At 44.6% G+C, this 24,239-nt stretch overlaps 1 protein-coding gene across 4 annotated transcripts in view; it reads left to right on the top strand.

Moving 5' to 3' along the window:
• The window catches only part of FXR1 (FMR1 autosomal homolog 1), a 290,993-nt gene that overhangs the window by 241,279 nt on the left and 25,475 nt on the right, over positions 1 to 24,239 (top strand). For 2 of the 4 annotated variants that reach the window (XM_086944361.1, XM_086944360.1), the window contains exon 15: positions 6,283 to 6,363. The exons of the other annotated variants lie outside the window; for them this stretch is intronic. In XM_086944361.1, the coding sequence (XP_086800487.1) occupies positions 6,283 to 6,363 (81 nt within the window). The remainder of the gene's footprint in view (positions 1 to 6,282; positions 6,364 to 24,239) is intronic. 4 annotated transcript variants of the gene reach the window in all.

Below are 24,239 nucleotides of genomic sequence, written 5' to 3'. Positions count from 1 at the left end.
TGACGCCCTGCCATCATATAGCGCAAGGGCAGAGCTGCTGCACGGCACACTTCTTCAGTGCTTGCTCGTAGTGTGGGTTCACCCTGGTCTGTTTGCTAGTTTGGGGTGCCTGCGTTCTTTCTTCCACTTCTGTGGGTACTGGTTCTACCTACCACTCTCTGCAATGGGTAAGGCTTTCTCGTACTTCAGTCCTATCTGGACTTGTCTATAGGCGGTGGTGTCTTTGCTGTTTACGTCTTTGCTGTTTACGTCTTTGCTGTTTACGTCTTTGCTGTTTACGTCTTTGCTGTTTACGTCTTTGCTGTTTACGTCTATGCTGTTTACGTCTTTGCTGTTTACGTCTTTGCTGTTTACGTCTATGCTGTTTACGTCTATGCTGTTTACGTCTATGCTGTTTACGTCTATGCTGTTTACGTCTATGCTGTTTACGTCTATGCTGTTTACGTCTATGCTGTTTACGTCTATGCTGTTTACGTCTATGCTGTTTACGTCTATGCTGTTTACGTCTATGCTGTTTACGTCTATGCTGTTTACGTCTATGCTGTTTACGTCTATGCTGTTTACGTCTATGCTGTTTACGTCTATGCTGTTTACGTCTATGCTGTTCACGTCTATGCTGTTCACTACCTTGTGCCCTCACTTAATAGGCACTTTCCTAACAGGAGTTTTTTCCTATTTCCCTGCTTTCTGCGCAGGTGTTTTCCATTTGCATTGGGTTCCTGCTGTAACACTCTCAGGGGAAGTGTTCTCTTCAGGATACTCACTTTCTTGGGTAGTCTTGTCTGTGCATCCCTAGGCCATTCCGTTGGCCTGACTGTTTCCACCTTTCTTGTCCTGCTCCATTTCCACGTCTGTCTAGTGGGGGACCATGGCTCCTCCCGGACTTGTGGCTGATGTCGCTTACAGACTTGAACATTATCCTGTCCAACTCTGCTTCACCAATACTGTTGGTACTTATGGGGTACCCCTGTCTTGTTTCATGCAACACATCCTTTTTAGATGTGTATCTTTCTTAATATATATCTGCTTTGCTTCAGTGGAGTCGCGCCGGCAACGTTCTTTGCTGCGGTGTCCGTGGTCTTAGCCCCGGTCTGCTCATGGTGCAATCTCTTGGGTGTGTCTGGGCTGCTCATGCTACCCTTCAGGGGGATTTCCCTATACTTTGTGTGGTTCTGGTGTCCACACTGTATGCTTATTAGTATTCCTGACTTCCACATCAATACCAGTCTTACTGTGGTCGTGTACTGGTTGTTTCTGCTTGTTGCCGTCCGCCCTCTCACATGTCTTGTGAAGGAGCGACTGCGTAATGGAGTGGCTTGTGTTTCTGGTAATACCGCCACTTTCTGGCCATGGGTCGGAATCCTGCCAATGTTGCTCCACGTTAGCTGGTGCAGGATCAACAGTGCTTTTTTCCACTGTTTTACGTACTCGACCGGTATGTGCTGACTCTGTCATACCGTTTTGCCATCTCTCTGGGTCTTGCTTCCTTTCGACGCATCGGATCCTGTGGATCCCTCAGACCCTAGGCTCAGTTTATCTTCTTTGCGCAGCCCTGAACTCTCACTTCCACACTGGCCTTTCTGGCTCTGTGCTTCTTTCTCTCCACCCGGTATACATATGAAGGTTTTCGTGCTGTTCTTTCACGGCTTGTGGCGCCTTTGCCTCCCATTCTTTTCCGCTCTTTCAGAGCTTCATGGTCTAGTATTGGCTATGCCGGCATTGCTGTCCCCACTGTGTTTCGTCACCTTGTTGACAACTTAGGTCTCTCTGGAACTTGGTGGGGTTCAGTCGCAGACCCACCTCCTCTATGGGTACGGCTTTGGTATCTATTGTATTCTAATTTAAGGAATCTGCTGCTCGATGTCTCGATCAGATGAACGAGTTACGTACCTTCGGTAATTATGTATCTGGTAGAGACATCGACTAGCCGCAGATTCCTTAACGCCCACCCATTCTCCCCGTTCTGCGAGAATCTTTTCAGTTTGGGTTTTCTGCATTCGCCCCCCTCTGGGTGGCTTTGTCTTCCTGCGGGGTGACATCTTTCACTTCACTCCTCAACGGGATGCTTCATTCTGTTTTGCTTGCTCTGCTACACCCATTCTCATGATTGGGCTGTATACTCATGCATGTGTCATGTGTCCTTTTACATCTCCACAACCTGGGTTGTCCAGTGTGCGGCCTACTCACCCGCCTTCTCAATCGCCTTGGGTTCTCTTTCCTCCCCGGAGGTCCATTGGTTTGAAGTCTATTGGCTCTGCCTCAGTCTATAAGTCTCCTACAGGGGATACTACGTCCCTTTCTGGTGCTGACTTGTGGTGGATTGTCATTGCTCAGGTGTTCAGGGCTTGTTGTCCTTCACGGTTATATATTGAGGTTGCAGACTTTCTGTTGTCTGCCTTGATGTTTTTCACATCTTCTTCTGCCACCGGGGAGGGTTTAGCCTTTGCTTTTGCGGGGTTGCTTCTCAGAGCGGTGTTCTGCTTTTTCCCTTCACTATTTTTCAATAATACAGCCTGGCACTGTCCTTTATGGTGCTGTTTTTCGCCATTCAATTTATTTTTCTTCTTTTTCATACACTGTTCCCATGCTCTCACAGTTTTTGGTGGTGGCTCCGCTTTGTGGCGCGGAAAAGTTTCTCCGATGAAAACTGACGTCAGCGCACCGGGGGAGGCTTATGTGGCTCCACTGACGTCAAGTCCGTGGGCGACATACGGGCAGAGCCGTGCGGCGCCGCCGCCCCCACAGTGCGCAGAGGTGCTGCTGGGAAAAAAATTCTGGATCCAGTCTGACGCCTCTGGATATTCTATTCTAAGTTGAGGAATCTGTGGCTAGACTGTGTCTCTACCAGATACATTGTTACCGAAGGTAAGTAACTCGTTTTTCAAGAGTTGAACTGCCAAATCAAATTTATTTGTCCTTCTGCTACTTTGCTAATACCAAACTTCTGAGTCCTTAATTGTGGCATTTTTGTCCTTCATTCTGCTAGTGACATTATTAAGTGTTGTAGTACTCTGTGTGGGAGCCTCCTCAGTGTTCTGGACATGATTTTGTGTTTCCTTTATCAGCCTGATTAATTCAATATTGATTACTTTTGACATCCATTCGTAGATTTGAGAGCTTGAGCCTCCACTCTGAAAGCTATGTAGACTGAAAATGGCTTTAAATGAAAGTCACAGGAGGTGAAGACTCAGAATTTAGAGACTCGAAGGAATGGGTTACGTTGGTGACCTAGGGCTTCCATAACATCGTCCTGGCAAGCTGCTATTTTCTATCTGTAGTCCCCGCTGGATATCTGTCAATCATGAACACCTGTTTGCTCCATGTACTATCCCCTTTTTTCATAGCTTTCCTATAAATCTTGTAGTGCTTTGTTAAAGATTAATTTGTGTCAGTTTTGCTATCTGTCTACATCATTGACAAGATTGACGTAAGCGGAAACATAAATTGGATGTTCCAAGTCTGAGAAGACTGTTTTAGGGTAGGGCATCCTCAAAGATTTTTTAGGCAAGCCTTTACAGTCATGTCCCTGGCAGTACTGTTTTGCTTGGTTTTAGTTTGTAACCTTCACAGCTACAGTAGTTGTGCTGATGCTCCGAATATTCACTATTGCACGTTAGAAAGGGGGCTTTGTTTTATTTTTTAACATTGTATCTTTGCCCTTGCACCGCACTGGTAAGTTGTATGTTTCGTTTTAGTCTGGTTCCTTATGTTACTAAGGTCATGTACCTGGGTAGATGCAGGTGCAGTGGCTGAGGGCATGCCTGGCAGCTTAGCAGAGGAGTTGTAGGTGAGTAGATGAAGTGTGCCCCCACCAACCTACAAGCATGTATATGGTCATTTCTGCTCTTACATTCTCCATAGGTGACATCATTGGGTACTGGGGGATGAGCTTATTGTACCTCCTTTCAGCATAACTCGGAATAGGAGGATCGCCATGCAAAAAAGGTCCACGTTTAGAGGAGGAGTTAACAGGGGCCCTGTCTCCTCTGCCTGTATTTATCTTTGAACCACAGCAGAGCAATTATTGGAATAACAAATTAATCTGTATTACAAATTTAAGTGGCCAGATTTCTCTTGCTCCCACAGTTATTCTTTTGCCCATTTCTCACCTCCATCTCAACACGACAAAACTAAATCTGTTTAATGCTGTACCATCGCCCGCCCTCTAACCCACCACCATGTCCTCTTTCCTAATAGAAGATAACTACCCTCCCTTGAATTTCTTGTTTCTGAGACCTGATGTGTTGGGTCTTGCAGAGTTTTTAGTTGTCTGGGAGCAAGGCATCTTTCTCTGCGAAATGAAGACGAGCCAATGGACGAAGGACCTGATGCAGAGCTGTACGCTGGTGTGGAGAGGCTCGCTTGCAGTGTGGTGGAGCTCGATGTCCATTAAGTTTACTCTGGTGGCCCCGTGGGCTACAGTTCGTAGAAAAAAATCAAAACGCCATTTCTCAGATCGAAAAGCCTGGTGTAATAGTATGTACTGGATACTGGGTTGCCTTGGCTAAGCGACTCATCGTTTAAAGGTTACTGGGGAGGCTGCCTGGAGTCAAAACAGTATATTTAAGTCAACAAGGGGACCCCAAACGAGTCAGCACAGGACCTCGGGAGCATAATATTTCAAAACAACAATGGTCCCATGCATAAGAAATGTTCCAAAAGCAATAAATATAGACACAAATTATTCTATATTAAGTTTGACATGTCCAGCCGGACAGAGGTCTCAATCTTTACTTAATAGAAGTTACACGGAAAAGGATTCCTTCAACAAATCACCGTAGTGGGGCACAAGCCTGTGCCCGAGCACATACAAATCAATACAGTGAGGAAAGCAAAGAACAAACAGGGCTTTTTAGGCAAAAGCTGCAGATTTCTGTAGTTTTACAAATGCACAGAACATTCAGGAAGACACCTTTGCATATACATAGCATAGCATTTACGTTTTTGCATAAGGTGCACATAAGGGTCGACGGCGTTTCGGTCCGACTACTTAATCATAGGGACCATCATCAGGACATAAATAAATGCCTAGTAGTTGAAAGACTCTATTGCCGTGGAGATAGCCCGAATGGGCTCGAAATGAGCGGATTGGCGAGAGGGGAGGTTTTTATCCTTATGTAATGGCGGTCTGGCGGGGTTTAGACGATGTGCTACCCAGAATCGGGAGCTGTTTACGGCCGCGTCGACTCGAGGGTCTGAGCGCGGTATTTGGGAAGTGCTGGATCAGTCGGCTTCATGTGCTTCCAGGAAGTATAGGTTCAAAAGAACGCAGCCTAAAGTTAGGGGTGCACATTTTCATAGATCAGTATTTATCTATGTACTACCTGGGTGTTTCTTCCTAATTTGTGTATTGGTATATTCAGATTATGACATATTGAGATGACTGTGTTAACTAAACAAACCACAGAGTTTTGCTTCTGATTTATTAGACCCATTATCAATCAATATTTATGGATTCAAAGAACATTAATTGTAAGTGCATGGTTAGATATGGGAGATCAGAATTCATGTGATGCACAGGACGAGCGCTGGGTTGCTATGCGTAGATGTCAAAGGGTTAGATTTTCTTGTGAGTGATATGACTGGCTTGTTTTCAGGGCTTTGTCTGCATCATTAAAATGTGCACAAATGTCTTGTAGAAGGTGATCTGTTCTTAGGTCAACCTTAATTACCCGTCTTGCCTTCTGCAAATGATTCCTTTACAGCAAGTCCATAGCGGGTAGCAGATTTATCAAGGAGGTAAACCAGCAATTTATTATGCCTTTAGCCTGGCATGTAATGCTGTAAGTGTGACTATTTGAAAGATGTGTGTTTTAAGGCCAGTAGACTGATTGCATAATGTCTTCGATTCTTGTGCGGCATCAGTGATTCCCTAAGTAGTTGGCTATTGGATATATTCAGTGGATTCATGTAAATACTTATCTCAATCGGCAATGTATTCTGCTGGGATGAAACTACTACATATATCTGTATTATAATGCATTCAAATCACAGTACAGAATGAGAAATACATTTATGAAATTAAAGAAGCTATCCATGTCACAGGTGAGTGGCGTAGGTACCAGGTGCTATCTTTTCATAGATGTATGCATATCCGCGGTAATGCACTATCATTAATTTCGATGTTCGAGCAATCCTCCCAAAGTTTATTCTGTAGTTGTTCCACTGTTTGTATTTTACTGTCTTAAATTTATTGTGTACGTTGTGTTTGTCTTTCTGCTTTGCAAACAATGTTCTGTTGTAGAGATCTTAAAAGGTTTATGGTAAACTTTGCTGTTGCAGATGATAGTGAAATTAAACCCCAGCGACGCAATCGTAGCCGCAGGCGTCGCTTCAGGGGTCAGGCAGAAGATAAACAGACAGGTAAATGAGTGGAGGAATGGTTAACTAAAACTGCACAAGCATTAACAGATGTGTAGCATTGTACTTTCTGTTGCACTTTGTAACATTTGCTTACTAATTAGGTTGTTCTTCAGAGTAAGCAGTTGCAGTAATGACCTCCTAATTTACTAATTGCTGGAAGTTAAGCCATGATTCTGCTGTATGGAAATATCAGGCTGATTCTAAAAACCTAAATAATACCTCAAAAGCATGCTTGATGGTTTTCGGATGTGGGTTTTACATGCACCTTGTCAATTGCATACTAATACTTATGATCTGAAAGCATCTTACTTATTTTAGTGTCAGCGTTCTTTTGTCATTATTCTCCAAGTGGCAAAGGCCTTAAGAAAAATATTATAAAAAGCTGTAATACTTTGTTGGGAAAGACATTTGCTAAATGTGAAATTTCTCTTTCTATGGACAGATGCGTAGGACAATGGCACAAGGTCGTTCTGCCAAGAAGAGTCTTGTAAATAGGAGTTCAAATCTTGAAAAAAATTAAATACAATAGTGTGCTGGCCTGCCAGCAGTAGCTGAAGTACCTTTCTAGGTTTTAATTTCCAGCAGACTTTTATTTGCATAGAGCTGCGGAAGATGACTTATAAAAAGTAAGGGACCCATTAGGATGGCGGGCGGATTGCCCCCGCCAGGCTGGCGGTAGCCACTGCCGGCCTGGCGGGGGAAATCCACTCGCCATCCTCACCTAAATGGCCCCCGTCATATTAGGATGGCGGGGGGGACAGATGCGGACGGAAAGACCGTCCGCCGCTTTTCCGCCCCGGTCGCCTTGCGACCGGGGCGGAAAAGGTCCAATATGGTGGCGGTGTCTAATAGACACTGCCAGCCATATTAACAGGGGCTTTTTTAGATGCCGCCACGGAAAGGCTTGCAGTCTTCACTTTGGGGGGCCCCTGTGGGCCCCCAGAGTGAAGGAGAGGTGGGGGGTGCACAGGGGGGGGTACCTGTGGTACCCCCCTTCATTTGCATAAACAAAGCGGCAGGCACCGCGCGGTGCCTGCCACTTTGTTTATGCAGTTGCATACGTGCATTTTTAGCATTGTGGCGGGCGGTGCTAAATGCACCGCCCGCCACAATGCTAAAAATGCAGGATGCGCCCGCCACAGTGACAGGCGCATCCTAATACCCCCCACGGGACCCCCGCCCTTATGGGGGGCGGTCCCAATAACCGATAGGATGGCGGGCGGACTAAGTCTGCCCGTCATCCTAATGACCCCCTAAGTCTGCAACGTGAATAGTTTCTAGATTCATTTGCTGGCCCAGTGGTAAAATAGTTTGCACTTTTAGTAGTCTGTTTCATCATTGATTTAATATCACCTTGCATTCTCTTTTTAGAACTCATATGTAAGTGTCCAAGTGAGCTAGATCTTCGGGGGAATCGCATTTCTGCCATCTTTCAAGGAGCTCTAGAAAATGTGTCTTTCAAATCTTTTAATGCTGCAGCCCAATTATATATATATAAAAAAAAAAAAAAAACATTTCAGAGATATATATACATCTCCGAAATGTTTTTTTTTTTTTGGATTTGAAATGCATTTGCCGCAGTTTTAATAAAAGTGCTTCCAAGATTCCCCTGCGTGGCCTCTGCTCTTTAATCAGGAGGAGGTTTTGGTGATTTGGTACGCATCAGCCAGAGACGCGTTTCAGAGGCTCCCGCTGCGCATGTTGGGTGGGACATCACTGGTTCCTGCTACTGCGGTTTCGTGTTGTTTTCCAAGGTGTTGGAATGGTCTCAGCCCGCCTCTGAGTTTGGGAGAAGAATGGGCGGTACACTGAGGTCATTGACTCTTTGCTGGGCTGAATGGATTGCCATCTCTGCCCCCGCCTGAACAAATCCTGAGCTTGGGGCCTGCAGCGGTTTTGGGGACCAGAGGAGGCCTTTTAATTTCAACTTAAGAGTACATTGGCTTACACTGACACTGCGATCCTGCTTGCCACTGACCACTTGGCTGTACAGACCTCACGCACCACCTACCTCAGCAAAAGTGCATCTTGGGACATGCAGTTTACTAGAATCCCGTGAACTGTGAATGGTAGAGCGATCACTTGATATGGGCGGAGCGGTTTTCCACCAATGGAAATATGGCAGTACTCATATAATGCGGTGGGTGGCAGCCTACTTATCACTTTGGCACTGAAGAAAGCCGGAAGGGCTGAAATGCATTTGCCGCAATTTTAATAAAAGTGCTTTCAAGATTTCCCTGTGTGGCCTCTGCTCTTTCGTCTGGAGGTGGTTTTGGTGATATATATATATATTTCCTTCCTTCCCTCCCTCCCCCAACCCCCCCCCCCCCCCCCCCCCCCCCGTTGTTAGTTATAGTTAGAACCTGGTTTCCATAGGAAAACCCTTTTTTATTTTGCTAATAACTTTGGCGTCGTTTGATGAATCTTTCTGAAATTCTTCAAAAAAAAGTCTATCCAGGTCAGCTCCTATCATGAACGTTTGGGGGTGATTCGTCAAACGGGTACAGAGAAAAAAAGGGGGTCCCAAAACTTGTTTTCTCCATGTTCATTTCCATAGGTAATTCCACAGAATTACCCCAAATTTGGCAGAAAGGTAGTGCTTGGTTAAGAAAGCGACCTTTTTTTAAATGGTGTAAATCCGTTCAGTAGTTTTTGAGAAATTCAAAAAAGAGTGAAAAAATAATTTTCCCATAGGAAACTTAGTGCAAGGCTACAGCCAAAACTACTGAACGTAATTACTCCAAATTTGGCAGAAAGGTAGTGCTTGTGTCAGAAAGCGACCTTTTTAAAAATGGTGTAAATCCGTTCAGTAGTTGCTGAGAAATTAGAAAAATAAAAGTTTTAATATCTGGGCAGAGCCTAAGTCGCATGCGCGAGCTTCACTGTGATTGGCTGGTAGCACTCCAAACCAGGAAGTGTTGGCAGACATCTTGTGGCTCGGCAGAAGCGAGTCACCTGAAAACGGAAAAACAAAGGTAGAAAACAAGGAAAGGGGGCAGGGGGCAGGGTAGGAACACCCTGACAACCTAGGCCTGCGGAGGACCCCCAGGGCCCAAAAAAATCATTTAAAAAAAAAAAAATCTGCAAAAATGTGTGCTGGCGTCGCTGGTTCTCGCGTTTTATTTCAACAAGGCCTTTGGGTGAACTAGGTTCCGAGGGTATTTCTTAAAAAATAATAGCAGGGGTTGCGGGGGTCCGCTGGTGCCCCCATAGTCTTCACTCATGTTGGGAGAGGGGTGCAGTAGGCTGTGGAAATTATATCGGGAAAATAACAATGCGCCGTATTGCTGCCTTTCTTTAATATAATATGAAATAATGTTTATTTATTAGGCAGTGTTCACTTTTGTTACGTATACAGTCACTTTGTTACAGGAAATGTATTCATATGTGGGAGGGCGTGTTCTGTGTGTGTGCGCGGAACAAAATTAATGTTTAATTGGCTGAGGTGTGCCAACAACAAACTTAGGGGCCCATTAGGATGTCGGGCGGATTGCCCACGCCAGGCTGGTGGTAGCCACCGCCGACCTGACGGGGGCAATCCGCCCGACATCCTCTCCTGAATTCCCCCCCCCCCACTTTAGAATGACGGGGGGACTGCGGCGGACGGAAAGACCGTCCGCCACTTTTTCACCCCGGTCGCCTTGCGGCCGGGGCGGAAAAGGATTAATATGGTGGCGGTGTCTTTCAGACACCACCAGCCATATTACAATGGGCTTCTGGTGATGCCTTTCCGCGGCGGTGATGCCGCCACAGAAAGGCAAGCGGTCTTCACTCTAGGGGGACCCTGGTCCCCACAGGGAATGAGAGGTGAGGGGTGCACACGGGGGACCTGTGGTACCCCCCTTCATTTGCATAAACAAAGCGGCAGGCACCGCACGGTGCCTGCCTCTTTGTTTATGCAAATGCGTTAATGCATTTATAGCATTGTGGCGAGCGGTGCAGAGAGCACCGCCCGCCACAATGCTATAAATGCAGGATGTGCCCGCCATTGTGGCGGGCACATCCTAATACCCCCCAACAGACCCCCACCCTAATGGCGGGCAGTTCCGAATTCCGACAGGATGGCGGGCGGACAAAGTCTGCCCGTCATCCTAATGAGCCCCTTAATGTTCATTGGGTGCGAACCATGGAAAGTAGAACTGCTTTGTGCCATTCACTTCTCCGCAGAGTAGCAAGGACATCTAATTGGCTCACATGTTTTAAGGAGGACCTTCCTAAGCTTAATGTTGATTGGTTGCGAACTATTGAAAGTAGAAGTGTTGCTAGGTATTCCCTTCTCGGCGGAGTAGGAGGGACATCTGATTGGCTGACGTGTTCCAAGGAGGACTTTCCCAAGCTTAATGTTGATTGGCTGTAAACCATTGAAAGTAGAAGTGTTTTCAGCGATTCCTTCCCTCTCAGCGGAGTATTAGGGACATTTCATTGGGTAATGTGTTCCAAGCGTGACCTTCCGAAGCTTAATGTTCATTGGCTGTGAAGCATGAGAAGTAGAAGTGTTGGCAGCCATTCCCCCCTCCTCTGCGGAACAACATGGACATTTTATTGGCTAAAGTGTTCCGAGCACAAGTTTGTTCCTTATTGAGTGGGATTGGTTCAATGTTGTCAGTCATTTTGTGATGCACTTCCAAAGGAGTACGGGAAAACAAAGTAGTAGATGGGAGGGTAGGAACACTAGTAACTCTGTACAGTGGTCGCAAGGTGGTGGACAGGGATTGTGAAGGTAAAAAAAGTTTTAATATATTTTAAGTGCCATTTATATAATTGCAGTCGGGTGTACAAATCACAGCGGAAAAATAACTGTCTTGCGGTCTTCTTTTTATCAAGTTTGCGGGTGGGATGCTTCCCAGGAGCACTATTTACTTATAATGTGGTGTTTACTTTTCTGACGGGAAGGTGTGGTTGCGCATCAAAAATTTCAGTCTAGGTTTGAAACTGTTTTTATTTAGCAATTACAAATAAACTTCTTCGGAAACTGACGCTGTATATATCAAAGGGGTGACCAATAAAAATGAAATTTCATAAATCATTTAAGCGAGGCAACACCCTCCTTTTTTCTGCTATAGTTTGTTAAAGTGTTGCCCCATATTCTTGATAATAAAAAAGGGCATCAGTTACTTTTAGATAAAGTAGAAAAGAAGTGCTACAACAAACACTCCCGCACTACATTATCTAAGGTGAGAAGAACAAGTAAAAAAACAGTTAAACACAAATGACTTCATATTGGATAGAAATGTGTGCATTATAATTTTTCAAATTTGTATTTTGTAGAATTCGAGAATGTTCTGTCGTAGTGCTTAGAGGTCGCATACTGTTCTGCTAACAAATCACATACTCATTTAAGAATATATTCGTTAGTACCATTATAATATGCAGTACTGGCCCTATATATTCTATAGGGAGAACGTGAATAGGAACCGCAACTATGAAGAATAGAAATTGGAAAATAACATTCAGAAATGTAGGGTTTATCAAATATTCAAAGTAACAAAGTATGTATGAAAGCTATATTTTTTTATACTGCAATTTCGTAAAATATGCTCACTGAAAAAATATCTGATCAAGTACGTTATGTTTCGTAAGCTGTATTGCAGATGGCGCCTACAAATCTTCAATTCCTCTTCTGTAACAATAGGACAATCTATTACAATATAACGAATGACACCATTGTTGCACAAAAAAGGAAAGGAAAATAAAGTTATTAATAGAACAGAAGATCCATAACGAAATACTTTCGAGCGGTAATTATTTTCAGAGCTTCTTTTCTCCGGGACGTCAAGGTTTGATCTTCGTGGCGACCAGTCATAAACTCCTCTGAGAGCACAATGACTGTTAATATTATAATATACATATTGACAGCATATGATCCGCAGGGGAAAACAGACTTGCAACTGAAGGTGGTGACGTTAATGGCAAATGTTTAGGGTTTGCGCCGACGGGTCACCAACACCTCTGAGGTCAAGTACAGTGTCTGTATTGTAATATACAAAGTCACAGTATATGAGCTCCAAGGAGCCAGAAAAGGAGCAATGTTTGCTGTAATCTGTCTGCTTCTGAAAACAAGCTGATGACGTTACAGAAAGGCAAGAACATGCAATAACCTTTTTTTCTACATATAAAAGTTTAAATATTGACAAATCGCTTCGTATTATAAATATCTACTATGCCATAATCAAACATCGTACAACTCGTGAATATGTTTTGTTGACGAAAAACAAGAATCTGACGCTTGAAAAGGGAACTAGCATCACAGAATGGGCACGGAGAAATAACTCGCGTAAACGAAACTAATCGCACAACGGGTGTAGTTTATATAGTTTTTGGTTATTGATTAGTCTATGGAAGGAAGATGCGGCCACGCCCATTTAGATGTCACGTTTTATAGTTTACACATGCTCAAGTTTTAACTGTTTAACTTGTGCACGTGTTGGGAAAAGTTGCAAACTGTGAAGCTGTAAAGGTTTCCATTTCCATCATAACACGTATAAGGTGCTTAATATGTACATACGTTGGAGAGTTTAAAAACGTACCCGAAAAACTGTGTCATTTGCATTCTCATGATTAAAAAGATCTAAATAGAAGACATTAAAAAAAATATTGTTCACAATAGCAGAAGTAGTAAACAAAAGGTGCTAATATTTGAGAAATCAAATGCCCGTTGTGGCATAATCCAAATGTGCCATAAATAGAAAATCTGTAAATGTGTTTCCTGGACTACTCCATATTTGTTTGCTAAATATTTGTTTCTGCGTATCCTTACATTTCCATGTTATTTTGTGTTTTAGTGCTTTTGTTTCTGTCAAAGTGAAGTCCATGGACAGTACATTAACATAGGAACACGTATATTATTATGGGTGGACTTTACTGTTTGGCAGTACCTGATTCTTTTTATTTTTTAACAGATATTTCCTAAGTTCCTTGATAGGTGTGAGCATGCTTTGAGGTATAAAGTCATCCTGAAAGGGCAATGGCTACTTTGTATGAAAATTGTAAAGTATGTATATTAATTGTAAAGTCCTGTTCAAAATGAGGGGAAAATCCAAATCGCAGAATGTCACAAGAGACCAAGAACAGCATCAGACCAGGCCTATGCAGATTAATTTCGAGTAACTACTATTCAGCAATAACAGCGAAGAAGATCAGAGTTGGTTAACATTCATAGTAGCATGTGTTTAATTGCCAGAGAGTTCACAGAAGTCTAAAGGGTCAACCACATGTAGGTTAGAATTAATCTCTTAGGTTGTTCGGGTTACAGCGAAAACGTACACTTCGTAAAAGGATTTCACAACAAAAGTCCACAGCCGTCACGCGTTTCATCTTTGGGTAAGTCACCTTACGACTTTCTCAGGGCTTGAATAATAAATGAAAAAAAATCTGTCTTACAAATTCTTCCAGTATGTATTAACATATCTTTTCTTGTGTCTTTATAAGTGCTAGACCAGAGTACTCTTTCTAATGTGATACACCGGAGGAAAGCCCTTCATTATTATATGCAAGTGCACCCCTGTTGTCCTCATCTTGAGGAACGTCCTTTCTTTAGCATACAATATTATGCATTATATAATATTTCATATTGGCTCTTTTTTCCATTAATCATATGGCCGGCTGATGTAATCTATGGACGATTTCAGGCCAACTTCAATTAGACTTATTCTCACTACTATATATTATTAGGCCATATTATCATGCCTTTCGTCATTGCATAGATTACATATAACAGACCATTATCATGTCCCTAGGCTTTAGTTGCCTCTACCACCACGAAATATTATTAAAATAGTTAGGGTTATTTGAACTGTGATACAGGTGGAACGGGCAAACCTGTCACATGCATACTATCGCTACAGTGTGTTATATTGTGACTGACATATAAGTGCATTGCCGTCACCAACATCATTAAATGGTACCTGTTTAAGGCTTCTCTCTAAAATGTAGATAAAGGTGAAAACCGTAGCTTGCCTCATCTAATTGCATTTTATTATTCGGATAAATGTCTAAACCTGCTACCTTCACGGTGGTTAAAATTCCCACTATTGGCATGTGTTAAATGCCAGACTTTTGTACCGCTTTTGGCCGCCATAAGTGTGGCAGTGTATGCTCAGATGCGAGTCCCTTGCTCACTTTGCCACTGGATTCAAGCAAGCCGGGCTGAAGACGGCTGGAATGCCAGAAACCGGTCCTCGGAAGCTTGTTTCCTGTCCAGGGAAGACATGGCTTGACAGTTCGGGCTGGACTGTTCCCATGAGGCACAGGGTCAGACGGATTTGCATATAGTCATGTCTGAACTGGGGTGGCAGAGTGGGTTAAAGAACAGTGATGGATTAAACCCAGATCTTTTGACTGGGTGTGAGTGTTTGATTGATTCAGATGCTCTGTCCATCGCCACCCCCTTTTGTACCGCAGACATTTGTTGCGTGCATCCAAAATCATCCTTTCTCCTGTGGCGAAAAAGACAAAATCCGAACTCAGTATTAGTATCTAGAAATTAGAGACGGTACGCAATCAGAAATTACATTGCCCTTAGTGCAAGTGCCCGACTACCAGCCGAGAATATTCAGAGTAGTGTGAGCAAGCCAATCCCCTTATTAAAACACCTCATGAAAGATGCGCAACATTCAAAATAGTATCCACAAGGCAAAACCCATGAAGGGAAGCCTTGTGTTAAATATGCATAGAACATCTTCATATTTGAACTCCACCTGAAACCACTGTATCCCGTCACTATATATTGAAAAAAGTATTAAAGCGAGTTCATATCGGCTCAAATGAGCACACAACTTACCCGTGTACGGGCCAGGGTTTCACTATCTCCCTGCCAGATGGGGGCATCTGTGTTTTTGAAGGTGCCATGTAACGATGTGAGAGGTGTGTTCTACGTGCTTAAGCGCATGGTGGGTCAAATCGGATCATAGAGGTTCCACCATTGTTTAGTGTGAATAAGTAACTGTAATCGATATACGTCTGGAAAAGGTTCCCCATATTTATCCTATTTCAAATATAGACAATTGCTGCAGAGCATATAACCTATTCATCTATGGGAATATAGTCGCCTAGCTTCTTTAACCCCTTCCATGCTGGTGACGAGCCCCAGCCGTCATGCACTACGGTGCTCGTGTGCTGATGACGGCTGGGGTTCGTCATGGCCCGCCCCTGTTCGTTTGTTTACCGCACGGGGTCGGAAACGGGCCAGCAGGGAAGGGGTTAAAATTATTCAGTTCGGACAGAGTTCTGGCACTGCATCACTGAGTATTCCAGGGAAGACTGATTTGCCAACCTATCATAGCATAGCAAATAACGTAAAATATGTTTCCCATTATTAGTAAAACACTTGGACACCTGTTCACTATGTATTCTCTAGCTTTCTGTTTATACTTAATTATTGGTTAGCAACTAGTTAGGTACCTACTTAAATGTTGTTCAACACTGGGGCGCTCGGATGAACCTGACGGTAAGCCAAGATAGCAAGGCCAAATTCTATCATGCAGCACTACAGAAAAGTGTGCATGGGCGAGTCTAGGTCGAAATTGCAGATGTGTTTCTGCTCCCACAACTGTTTCTGAGACAGATGGTCATACCACTTGAAGTCATCTATTAAGTCAGAATTCCAAAGAGAACCATAAGAAGTCGAATCACAATGCTCCTTCCTCCCGCCATTTGTTTCTTGAATTGCCACACGGAGGTCAGGGCACCACACCATCTTGGCGCCGTTCTCTTGCAACAGAGCCGATCCCTCAACTATTCCATATACGTCCCAAATTCCTAGGGCTTGTTGGTGACACCTCACAGATCCCAGCTTTCAAAGTCGCTATGTTGTGAACTTTTGATACCCAACCAGATTCCTCTGGTATGCCTTTGTGCTCCACGGATCTGAGCAGGCCTCCACCTCTGATTCCAGCTGATGGATCGGACTACGGCACTGACTGTGCCTCTTCACCTCATTGCGAGACATGCTACGACTTCAGGGCCGATGTTCATTCAGACTCCTCGTTTGGCGACTCGATGTGTGCCGTCACCTGTGTATTGACCCAAGCAACACCACCGGAAGCAGAACCTAGTCCTAGTCCTATCAGACTGGGAAGCAGATTCATAGTCGCCTCAGCTGTAAATTCTGCCTATCTTGACCCCAAAACACACTCAAACTTAAAGGCACGCTTCTGTACCTCTATTTTTTTTATACGTGGAACAGAAAAATTATGGAGGTACTGAGTCCCACCTATATGATAAATTGAACTTAGTTTTGGACTTTTAAATGAGATGCCAGTGGACTTGGACACCTCACCGAACACTGGCCTCAGCTTTCCACCTGGCTCCTCCAGGGAGGAATCTGCTTCCTTCACAATATTAATCAGGCTGGAGCAGAAGTCGTTTACCTCCAGCTGCCTTCCGGGAGGTCATAATGAAAGTCACCCAGCCAGGGCAGTCCTCTTCAGAGCCACTCCTCCCCTTTAATAAGGCATCCAGAATGGTACTCTGGCTCCACACATTGATGAGCTCCACAAGCTTCTTCAGTGAAGTCCAAGCATCTCTCATTGACATGCCATTTAAAAGCATCCATCTCTTCGGAGATGAGGCGGACTTGGCCCTGTAGCGCATTGAAGATAGGCTTTCAGCTCCCATGCAGTAGTTTTCCTATCAATACTGCCCCTTTTGAGGCTTCGGAAGGGGCATCTAACAGAGGCACTGCCAAAACCTACCTCCATAACAGGAAGCCACCTAACCCTTTAGAAGTAGATGTCTGTCAACATCTAAGCTATCAGAGGCAACACAATACTAAATCCCCAAGCATTACCCGTTGCTGCGAAACCCCTTTAGTTTGCCATCAGTGGCGCATTGACACCCGAGTAGAGGCAAAATAAGATATTACCTTGACAGGATGCAGAGCATCACATCTGAAAAATGGGTGCTCCAAATTGCCCAGGACGTTTATACCTTACCTTTCTTATTCAGCCCATCCAAACTGGCCACCTACACTGCAACAACCTCCGGAGTACCACTTGTGAAGACAGCCCAGGCTCTTTTCAACAAGGGAGCCATAGAGCTAGTGCTGGCATCAGAAATATGGACTGGTTGTTACTTCTGTTATTTTCATGTGCCGACAAAGGTTGGAGGACTTTGCCCTATTTTAGATCTCTACCCTCTGAACTTGTTCCTCAAAGTGGGCCAGTTAAAAATGCTCACTCACTCCAATTCTGTCTGCCCCGGATCAAGGCGACTGGATGGTAGCATAGGATTTGCAGGATGTCTTTTCACATCCCTGTCCTTCTGTCCCACAGAGGTTACCTGCCATTTTAAGTAGGCCACAAGCATTTCCAGTGTTCGGTGCTGCAGTTTGTCCTCACCAGCTCCCATTTTGGAATGTGATGGTGGTGGTTGATGCGCGTCTTCGAAGTTTGGGAAACCAGTCTTAACATTCTCGATGACTAGTTGATGAAGGTGGACTGGTCTCAAATCTGTCATAACCACCTCCATTTGAGGATCATCCTGTTGGTGTCTTTGAGTTTCTCCATCAATGTGCCGAAGTCACATCTTTCTCCAGTTCATTTGTGCCATCCTGGACATAGTGCTGTTCTGCAGCTTTCCTATGCCTCAATGAGGCAAAGGAAAGCCGCTATGATCCTGATGTTTCAACCGCTATGATCCAGATGTTTCAACAGTTGACCTGGATCTCAGTAAAAACATCTAGAGACTTCAGGACCTCCTGAATCCTGCTAGTGGACCACGGCAGTGGTCTCTGAGCTCAGTGGGCTCAGCACTGGGGGAACCTGTCCAGTTCTAACCAGGTGTCAGAGGAGACTGCAAAAGACCTACAGTGGCGGTATCTGGACTACAATTAGCCCAGTGGCAGTCCCCTCTCCCTACCCCACCCAGAGATAACTGGTGTGACGGATGCATCATTGTTGAGTTGGAGAGGTCACGTGGAAGAGGTGAAGATCAAAACACTCCACATCCATCTGTTGGAGTTGAAGGTGATTCGCTTGTCACGAACAGCTTTCCTCCCTTCCATTAAGGGTTAATGGATGCATTTTCTCATGGACGCTACTGCCCTGTGGTATTGCAACAAGCCGGGTGGGGCGGGGCGGGTCTTGTTGTGGATCATGTGCCAGGGGGCTGTTTGCCCTCCAACCTCACTGCCTCTTTGGGAGGACCTTCTTTTGCAGGAGCAGGGTAGGGTTCTGCATCCGCATCTGAACACTTTGCACCTCAATATGTGGAGATTGATTGGTGACATTAATTGCTTTTAATCAGGAATTCAAAATAAAGGTACGGATTACGCACTCCTCGTTTGGTTTTTTGGTGAAAAAGTTGTGGTGTGTATCAAAGATATCACTCCCCGACGATAAGGTGTGGCAATCACATTATTTATTCAGTTCACGTGTAGCATGCATGTAGATGAGCAGACATTTTCTGGCGGATCATACATAGATTGTTTTTATATTATTTACAGAACACCCCTGATGAAGGACTGACTGTCCGAAATGCATTGGGTGATGTAACATAACTCGTTGTACCAGCAATGGAATATGGAATTTACAGACTGAACAAGAAATATTCATGTGAAAACAACATGAAATAAATAATGAGAGAATTCAACACAGTTTTGGTCTAAAGTTAATTGGAATTAAAATTGGGTAAAAACGCTAATCGTTTTTCAGAGGTTGTGCTCAGAGAGTTGGCACTTACCCTAAGTGCCACGGACATTGTTTTAATCAGGAATGTCATTCTTGTGGCAATGTGTCCCTCTTCCAAAACCATTTATGAAGGACGCTAGGAGAATTTTGTTGTGTGGTGTTCATCTCTGCATAGCCACCCACCATGTTTTCCTGCCATGTCTACCGTTAGTTTACTTGTTGCCCTTATCAGCTTTTCAAAGACTAATTGATAAGCCATTTCTATTTAAATAATCTGTTGGAAGGGGCATGGTCTGCCAGGGGAATGGAGACCTTGGCCCTAGATAGGTACTTTTGGCAAGCTTTTGTGAGGCAGTTAGAAGTATCCACCATAAGAAAAAGTCCTCACTCATCTCACCCCCTGCGGAATGCCCCTCTGCCGACGGCGCCCAAAACCGCTGCAACGAGCTGGCTGAGTTCTTTTCTGGGAAAATACAGAACATATACTCCTCTTTTGGGGATGCTAATAATGACCTGGACCCCCCCCTTCCCTCTACTTCTGATATCGCAGTCCAGTGTAGGCTTGACACAATTCCACCTTTAGACTCTTCGGCTTTGGATAAGCTTATCTCTAAAGTCACTTCAGGCTCCCCTAACGATTCAGCACCCCCTCAGACCCTTATCAAGGCCATGGACATAGTTCGCCCGGTCATATTGGACCTTCTCAACACCTCCATCTCCTCTAAATCCGTACCTCCCTCCTGGAAGTGCGCGATGGTGAGGGCCCTGTTGAAGAAGCCCAATCTCGACCAATCCAATTTGGCGAATTACCGTCCTATTTCCTTGCTTCCTTGGCTGAGCAAACTGCTGGAGAGGCATGTAAATAACATCCTGATGAATTATCTGGAGTCAAACAGCCTTCTACGTGCCTCCCAGACAGGGTTTCGTCCCCTACATGGGACAGAAACCGCCCTCCTTGCGGTAACAGAGGAAGCAAGATCAGTGTTAGACCAGGGTGGCAAAGTTGCCATCATTTTATTAGACCTCAGCGCCGCGTTCGACACGGTTAACCATGTCACGCTATTACAACGTCTGGCGGACATGGGCGTGTCGGGCCCGGCTCTGGACTGGCTGACATCATTCCTGACTGACCGCTTCTTCCAGGTCTTCGAGGGCGAGGCAGTGTCACCTAAACATCCCCTCAGGTGTTGGGTTCCTCAGGGCTCATCCCTGAGCCCCACCCTATTTAATACCTACATGGAACCCCTCGACAGGATTGTCCAACCCTTCGGTGTGCGTATTATCACCTACGCGGACGACACCCAACTGGTGGTCTCTTTAGACCACACGGAGGTGTCGTCCAACACCCTAGGCCCCTGTCTGGAGGCTGTTGCCAGATGGATGCAATCTTCCTGTTTAAAACTCAACGGGGAGAAGACAGATGTTATCTTATTGGGTAACCCCTCCCCCTCTGTCTTTGCTTCCATCTGGCCACCATGTTTGGGCCCGCCCCCAGCTCCCAAGGACCAAATAAAAAGCTTGGGAGTCTGGCTTGACACTGCCCTGAATTTCTCAGCTCAAGCCACAAAGACTGCAGCCACCTGTTTTGGACTGATGAGGATGCTGCGGAAGGTGCTCCCCTTACTTCCATTTCAGGCAAGGAGGATCCTGGTCCAGGCTCTCATACTATCTCGCCTGGACTATGGGAATGTCCTCTATATGGGAGCCCCTTCCTTTGTTATCCAGAAGCTCCAAGTCACCCAAAACAGTGCAGCTCGCCTGCTCTACAACCTTCCCCGCTGGCAGTCAGCAAGAAATGCCTTAAGGGAACTCCACTGGCTTCCTATAGCGGCCAGAGTGCAATTCAAGGCTATGTGCATTTTTCACAAAGCCTTTCATCATTTGGGCCCTGCAATCCTACAGCCTTTTGTCACTCCTCATGTTCCATCACGTTCCCTCCGATCTGGGACCCTCCAGTTGGCCTCCTCTACCAGAGTTAGGAGAGCCTGCTGGGGTGGCCGCTCTTTTTCACACACCGCGGCTCAGCTCTGGAACACCCTCCCTCTAACTTTGAGAGGGACCACTAATCATCTTTCCTTCAGGAAAGCCCTGAAAACTCACTTGTTCACCAACTCCTGCTGATCTACCCGAGCCCACGCTAATTTAGTCTTCTGTCATAAGCGCGCTACGAGGGCTCCGGGTAGATAGCGCTATACAAGTGAACTTTCATTCATTCATTCCTCATTCCTCCCCATTCTTTAAAATGATTTCTTGGACCCTTCTTAAAAATTTTCAAATTAGAATCTGATTATTGAGGGATCCATGTCCAATGACGCAAATAGATATAAGAAATAGACTGACATTGATGCGCTGCATTGGCGGTTATATGGCCTTAACGTCATTTCTGGGGTGAGACAAGCTTGACGCGGAGCTGCCCGGCGCCACTTATTGGCGAACAGGGGAATTGCTGAGGAAAAAAATATCTGCATCCTGTCTGGTGGCTGAGGGTATTCACAAGGGGAGGAATCTGTGATTAGATACAGTACCCACCAGGAAGAGTGTTTCCGAAGTGAAGTAATTTGTTCATTACTGGGACTACCACATGAATACATTTGCAAATAAATGCCGAGCATTCATTCCTTTCCTCAGTGAAAAAGTTTAAGTGATAGGTTTTTTTTCATGGCTGTCCCCAGTTTTATTGAATGCTTTGGCTTTAGATAGTCAACAGTCACCCAATCGCAAGCCATTTAGAAAAGCTCCGGAATTGTAGCTTTTTCTCTAGGAACAACAATCTGGTTCAGGGATTCTGCCTATGCCTTGATGTGATTATGTTACAGAGCTATCCGTTAGAAATTTGACTATAAATAAAAAGATATTGACTGGCAACAGGCTCAAATCCTGGAATTTCTTTTAATACTGTAATGGCATCGGAAAGCTGCTGCTCTTGTTCCAGAATGTCGTACTTTTGTCTCCTATTGGTGCAAATGCAAGGACTCCTGAAATAAGTGTTCAACGGTTCCAGTGGGCACACAAGTTTGAATTTATTGGGCCTTTATTTTTCTCCTTTTCAAGATGAACAAAAGGGCTTGAGCTTTAAGGTAAAGCAAATGCAAAAAGGTAATGCTGGGCACTGACTCCCAAATTCACTTTAAATGCGGTGTCTGAGTGCATTATGGTAGCAGGCTATAATGTTGAGGAATTGATGCCTCAGCCCAGTTTTCATCTAGGAGCCAAGCATGCCTGCTTCACTGCATGAATCCTGGGTCATGCCACCATCGGCATCTGAGAGCTCGGCACCACTATAGACTTTTACCATTGATGAGCTAATAGACAATTTATTTGACAATGTTGTTTTGGATCAAGGAGCATTACTGAAGTCCATAGCTTTGGCATCAATGAGTGAGGCCAGTGTTGTGTGTGTTGCCCTTAAAGTTTATTGCTCCCTTGTGTGATTCCATCAGCATCAAAGTCCAGGATACCATTTTTGGGGCCTAAAATGTGATTGATTCTAATTATTCCAACTTCAGGTCAGGCAACTGATCAGAGCCCTACCCTTGGCTTATTCAAGTTCTATAATGTACTTCTTTATGCATGATATTAATGCCTTCCGTAAACGCCTTAAAACCTGGCTATTTCAGAAACAATTTAACCAACAGTAGGCTCTGCCCAGTCTCTCTTACTGTGGCTCAGTCGGTTTCTAGCGCGGGGCCACTCCGAATTGGAGTAACCAGGTGCTTTATAAGCTGCAAATAAAAAAATAAACATCTACCTCTTACAATGTCTAGACTTAAAATACTGCCCACCCAAGAACCTCCTCTGTTGGGTTAAATATGACTACTTTGTGTGACGTAAAGTCTCTGCCATCCTATCTTCAGTTACTCAGAAAGGAGTCAGTCATTATGTTGCAAAGAGGAGCCACACTCTCAAAGGGTAATGGGTTTCTAATCCAGATTTATTCATTTTTTCTTGTGAAGAAAAAGTCAAGCGAGTGGCGTCTCATTCTGGACCTCAGAAAGCTCAACAAATACCTGCAGAAAAAATCCTTCCACATGGTACCTCTCCAGGAGATATTGCAGGTGCTGAACCATTCAGATTATCTGGCCTGTCTCGATTTACAAGCTGGTTATTTCCATTTTCCTATCCATCCCAAACACCCATGGTTTCTCCGTTTCACTTTAGCAATCGCTCACAAAATCAATTCAAGTTCCTCCCCTTTGGTCTCCGTTCAGCTGCTTAGGTTTTCACCAAATGTCTTGATCCTGTGGCAGCACACCTAAGATTACGGGGCCTACAGATCTTCCCATATCTCGATGACTGGCTGGGAAAGCTCCTTCACCAGACTTCGGAAACCATATCAATTTGCCTATAACTCTTTCGCTCTCTAGGACTTTTAGTCAATTACCAGAAAACTGTTCTCACACCCTCTCAATGGATAACTTTTCTTGGAGCAACTTTGGATACCCACTGAAACAAGGCATTCTTGTCCGAAGAAAGGCAAAGCACCATAATGTCACTAGCTCACAATCTATCCAGAAAATAGTTTGCTTCCATTCATCTCCTCAAATCCTTAATCCGCATGAAGTTCTCAGCTATTCTCATGGTGCCCCCACGCATGTCTCAGAATGAGGCCTTTCCAAGAGCAGTTGAACAACCAATTGCTTCAAGTGACCGGATCATTCAACGACATTATTCGGATCACTCCTATCATGAAAAAGCACTTCCTTGGTGGCAGTCCACCAGCATTCTCTGCGGTTTGACATTGCTCTCTCCACTTCCAAACTTAATTCTGACTATGGATGCCTGACTGGAATGCTGGGGAGCTCACCTACAGGAACTCCCAGTGAGAGGCGAATGGAGTGTCTCGCTCTAAGATGCACAATAACTTCATGGAATTGAGGGCATTTTTCCTAGCTCTTCAGTCGTTTCTTCCAAGGATACAAGATTCCTCAGTCCTTATTCAAACAGGCAACACCACCTACATGCACCACCTCAACAAGTAGGGAGAGAGAAGGTCTCAAATTTTATCCTTAGAAACTCAGAAAATCTGGAAATGGGCATTGCATCACCGCATCTCCATCAAAGAACAACATTTTCCGGGTGTCATAAACAATCTAGATTAAGACACCTTGAGAAGAATGGGTCAGACATGTCACGACTAACAGTGACTAACAGTGAGTAACAGTGAGTAACAGTGTAACAGTGAGTAACAGTGAGTAACAGTAACAGTAACTCTTCTGCCCTGGCTAGCTATGTTTGTTATGAGCGCCAAGA

The sequence above is a fragment of the Lissotriton vulgaris genome, chromosome 11, assembly GCF_964263255.1.
Source record: "Lissotriton vulgaris chromosome 11, aLisVul1.2, whole genome shotgun sequence".
NCBI lineage: Eukaryota > Metazoa > Chordata > Amphibia > Caudata > Salamandridae > Lissotriton > Lissotriton vulgaris.
The sequence above is the reverse complement of the archived record's forward strand: the minus strand, read 5'-3'. Positions and strand labels throughout refer to the sequence as shown.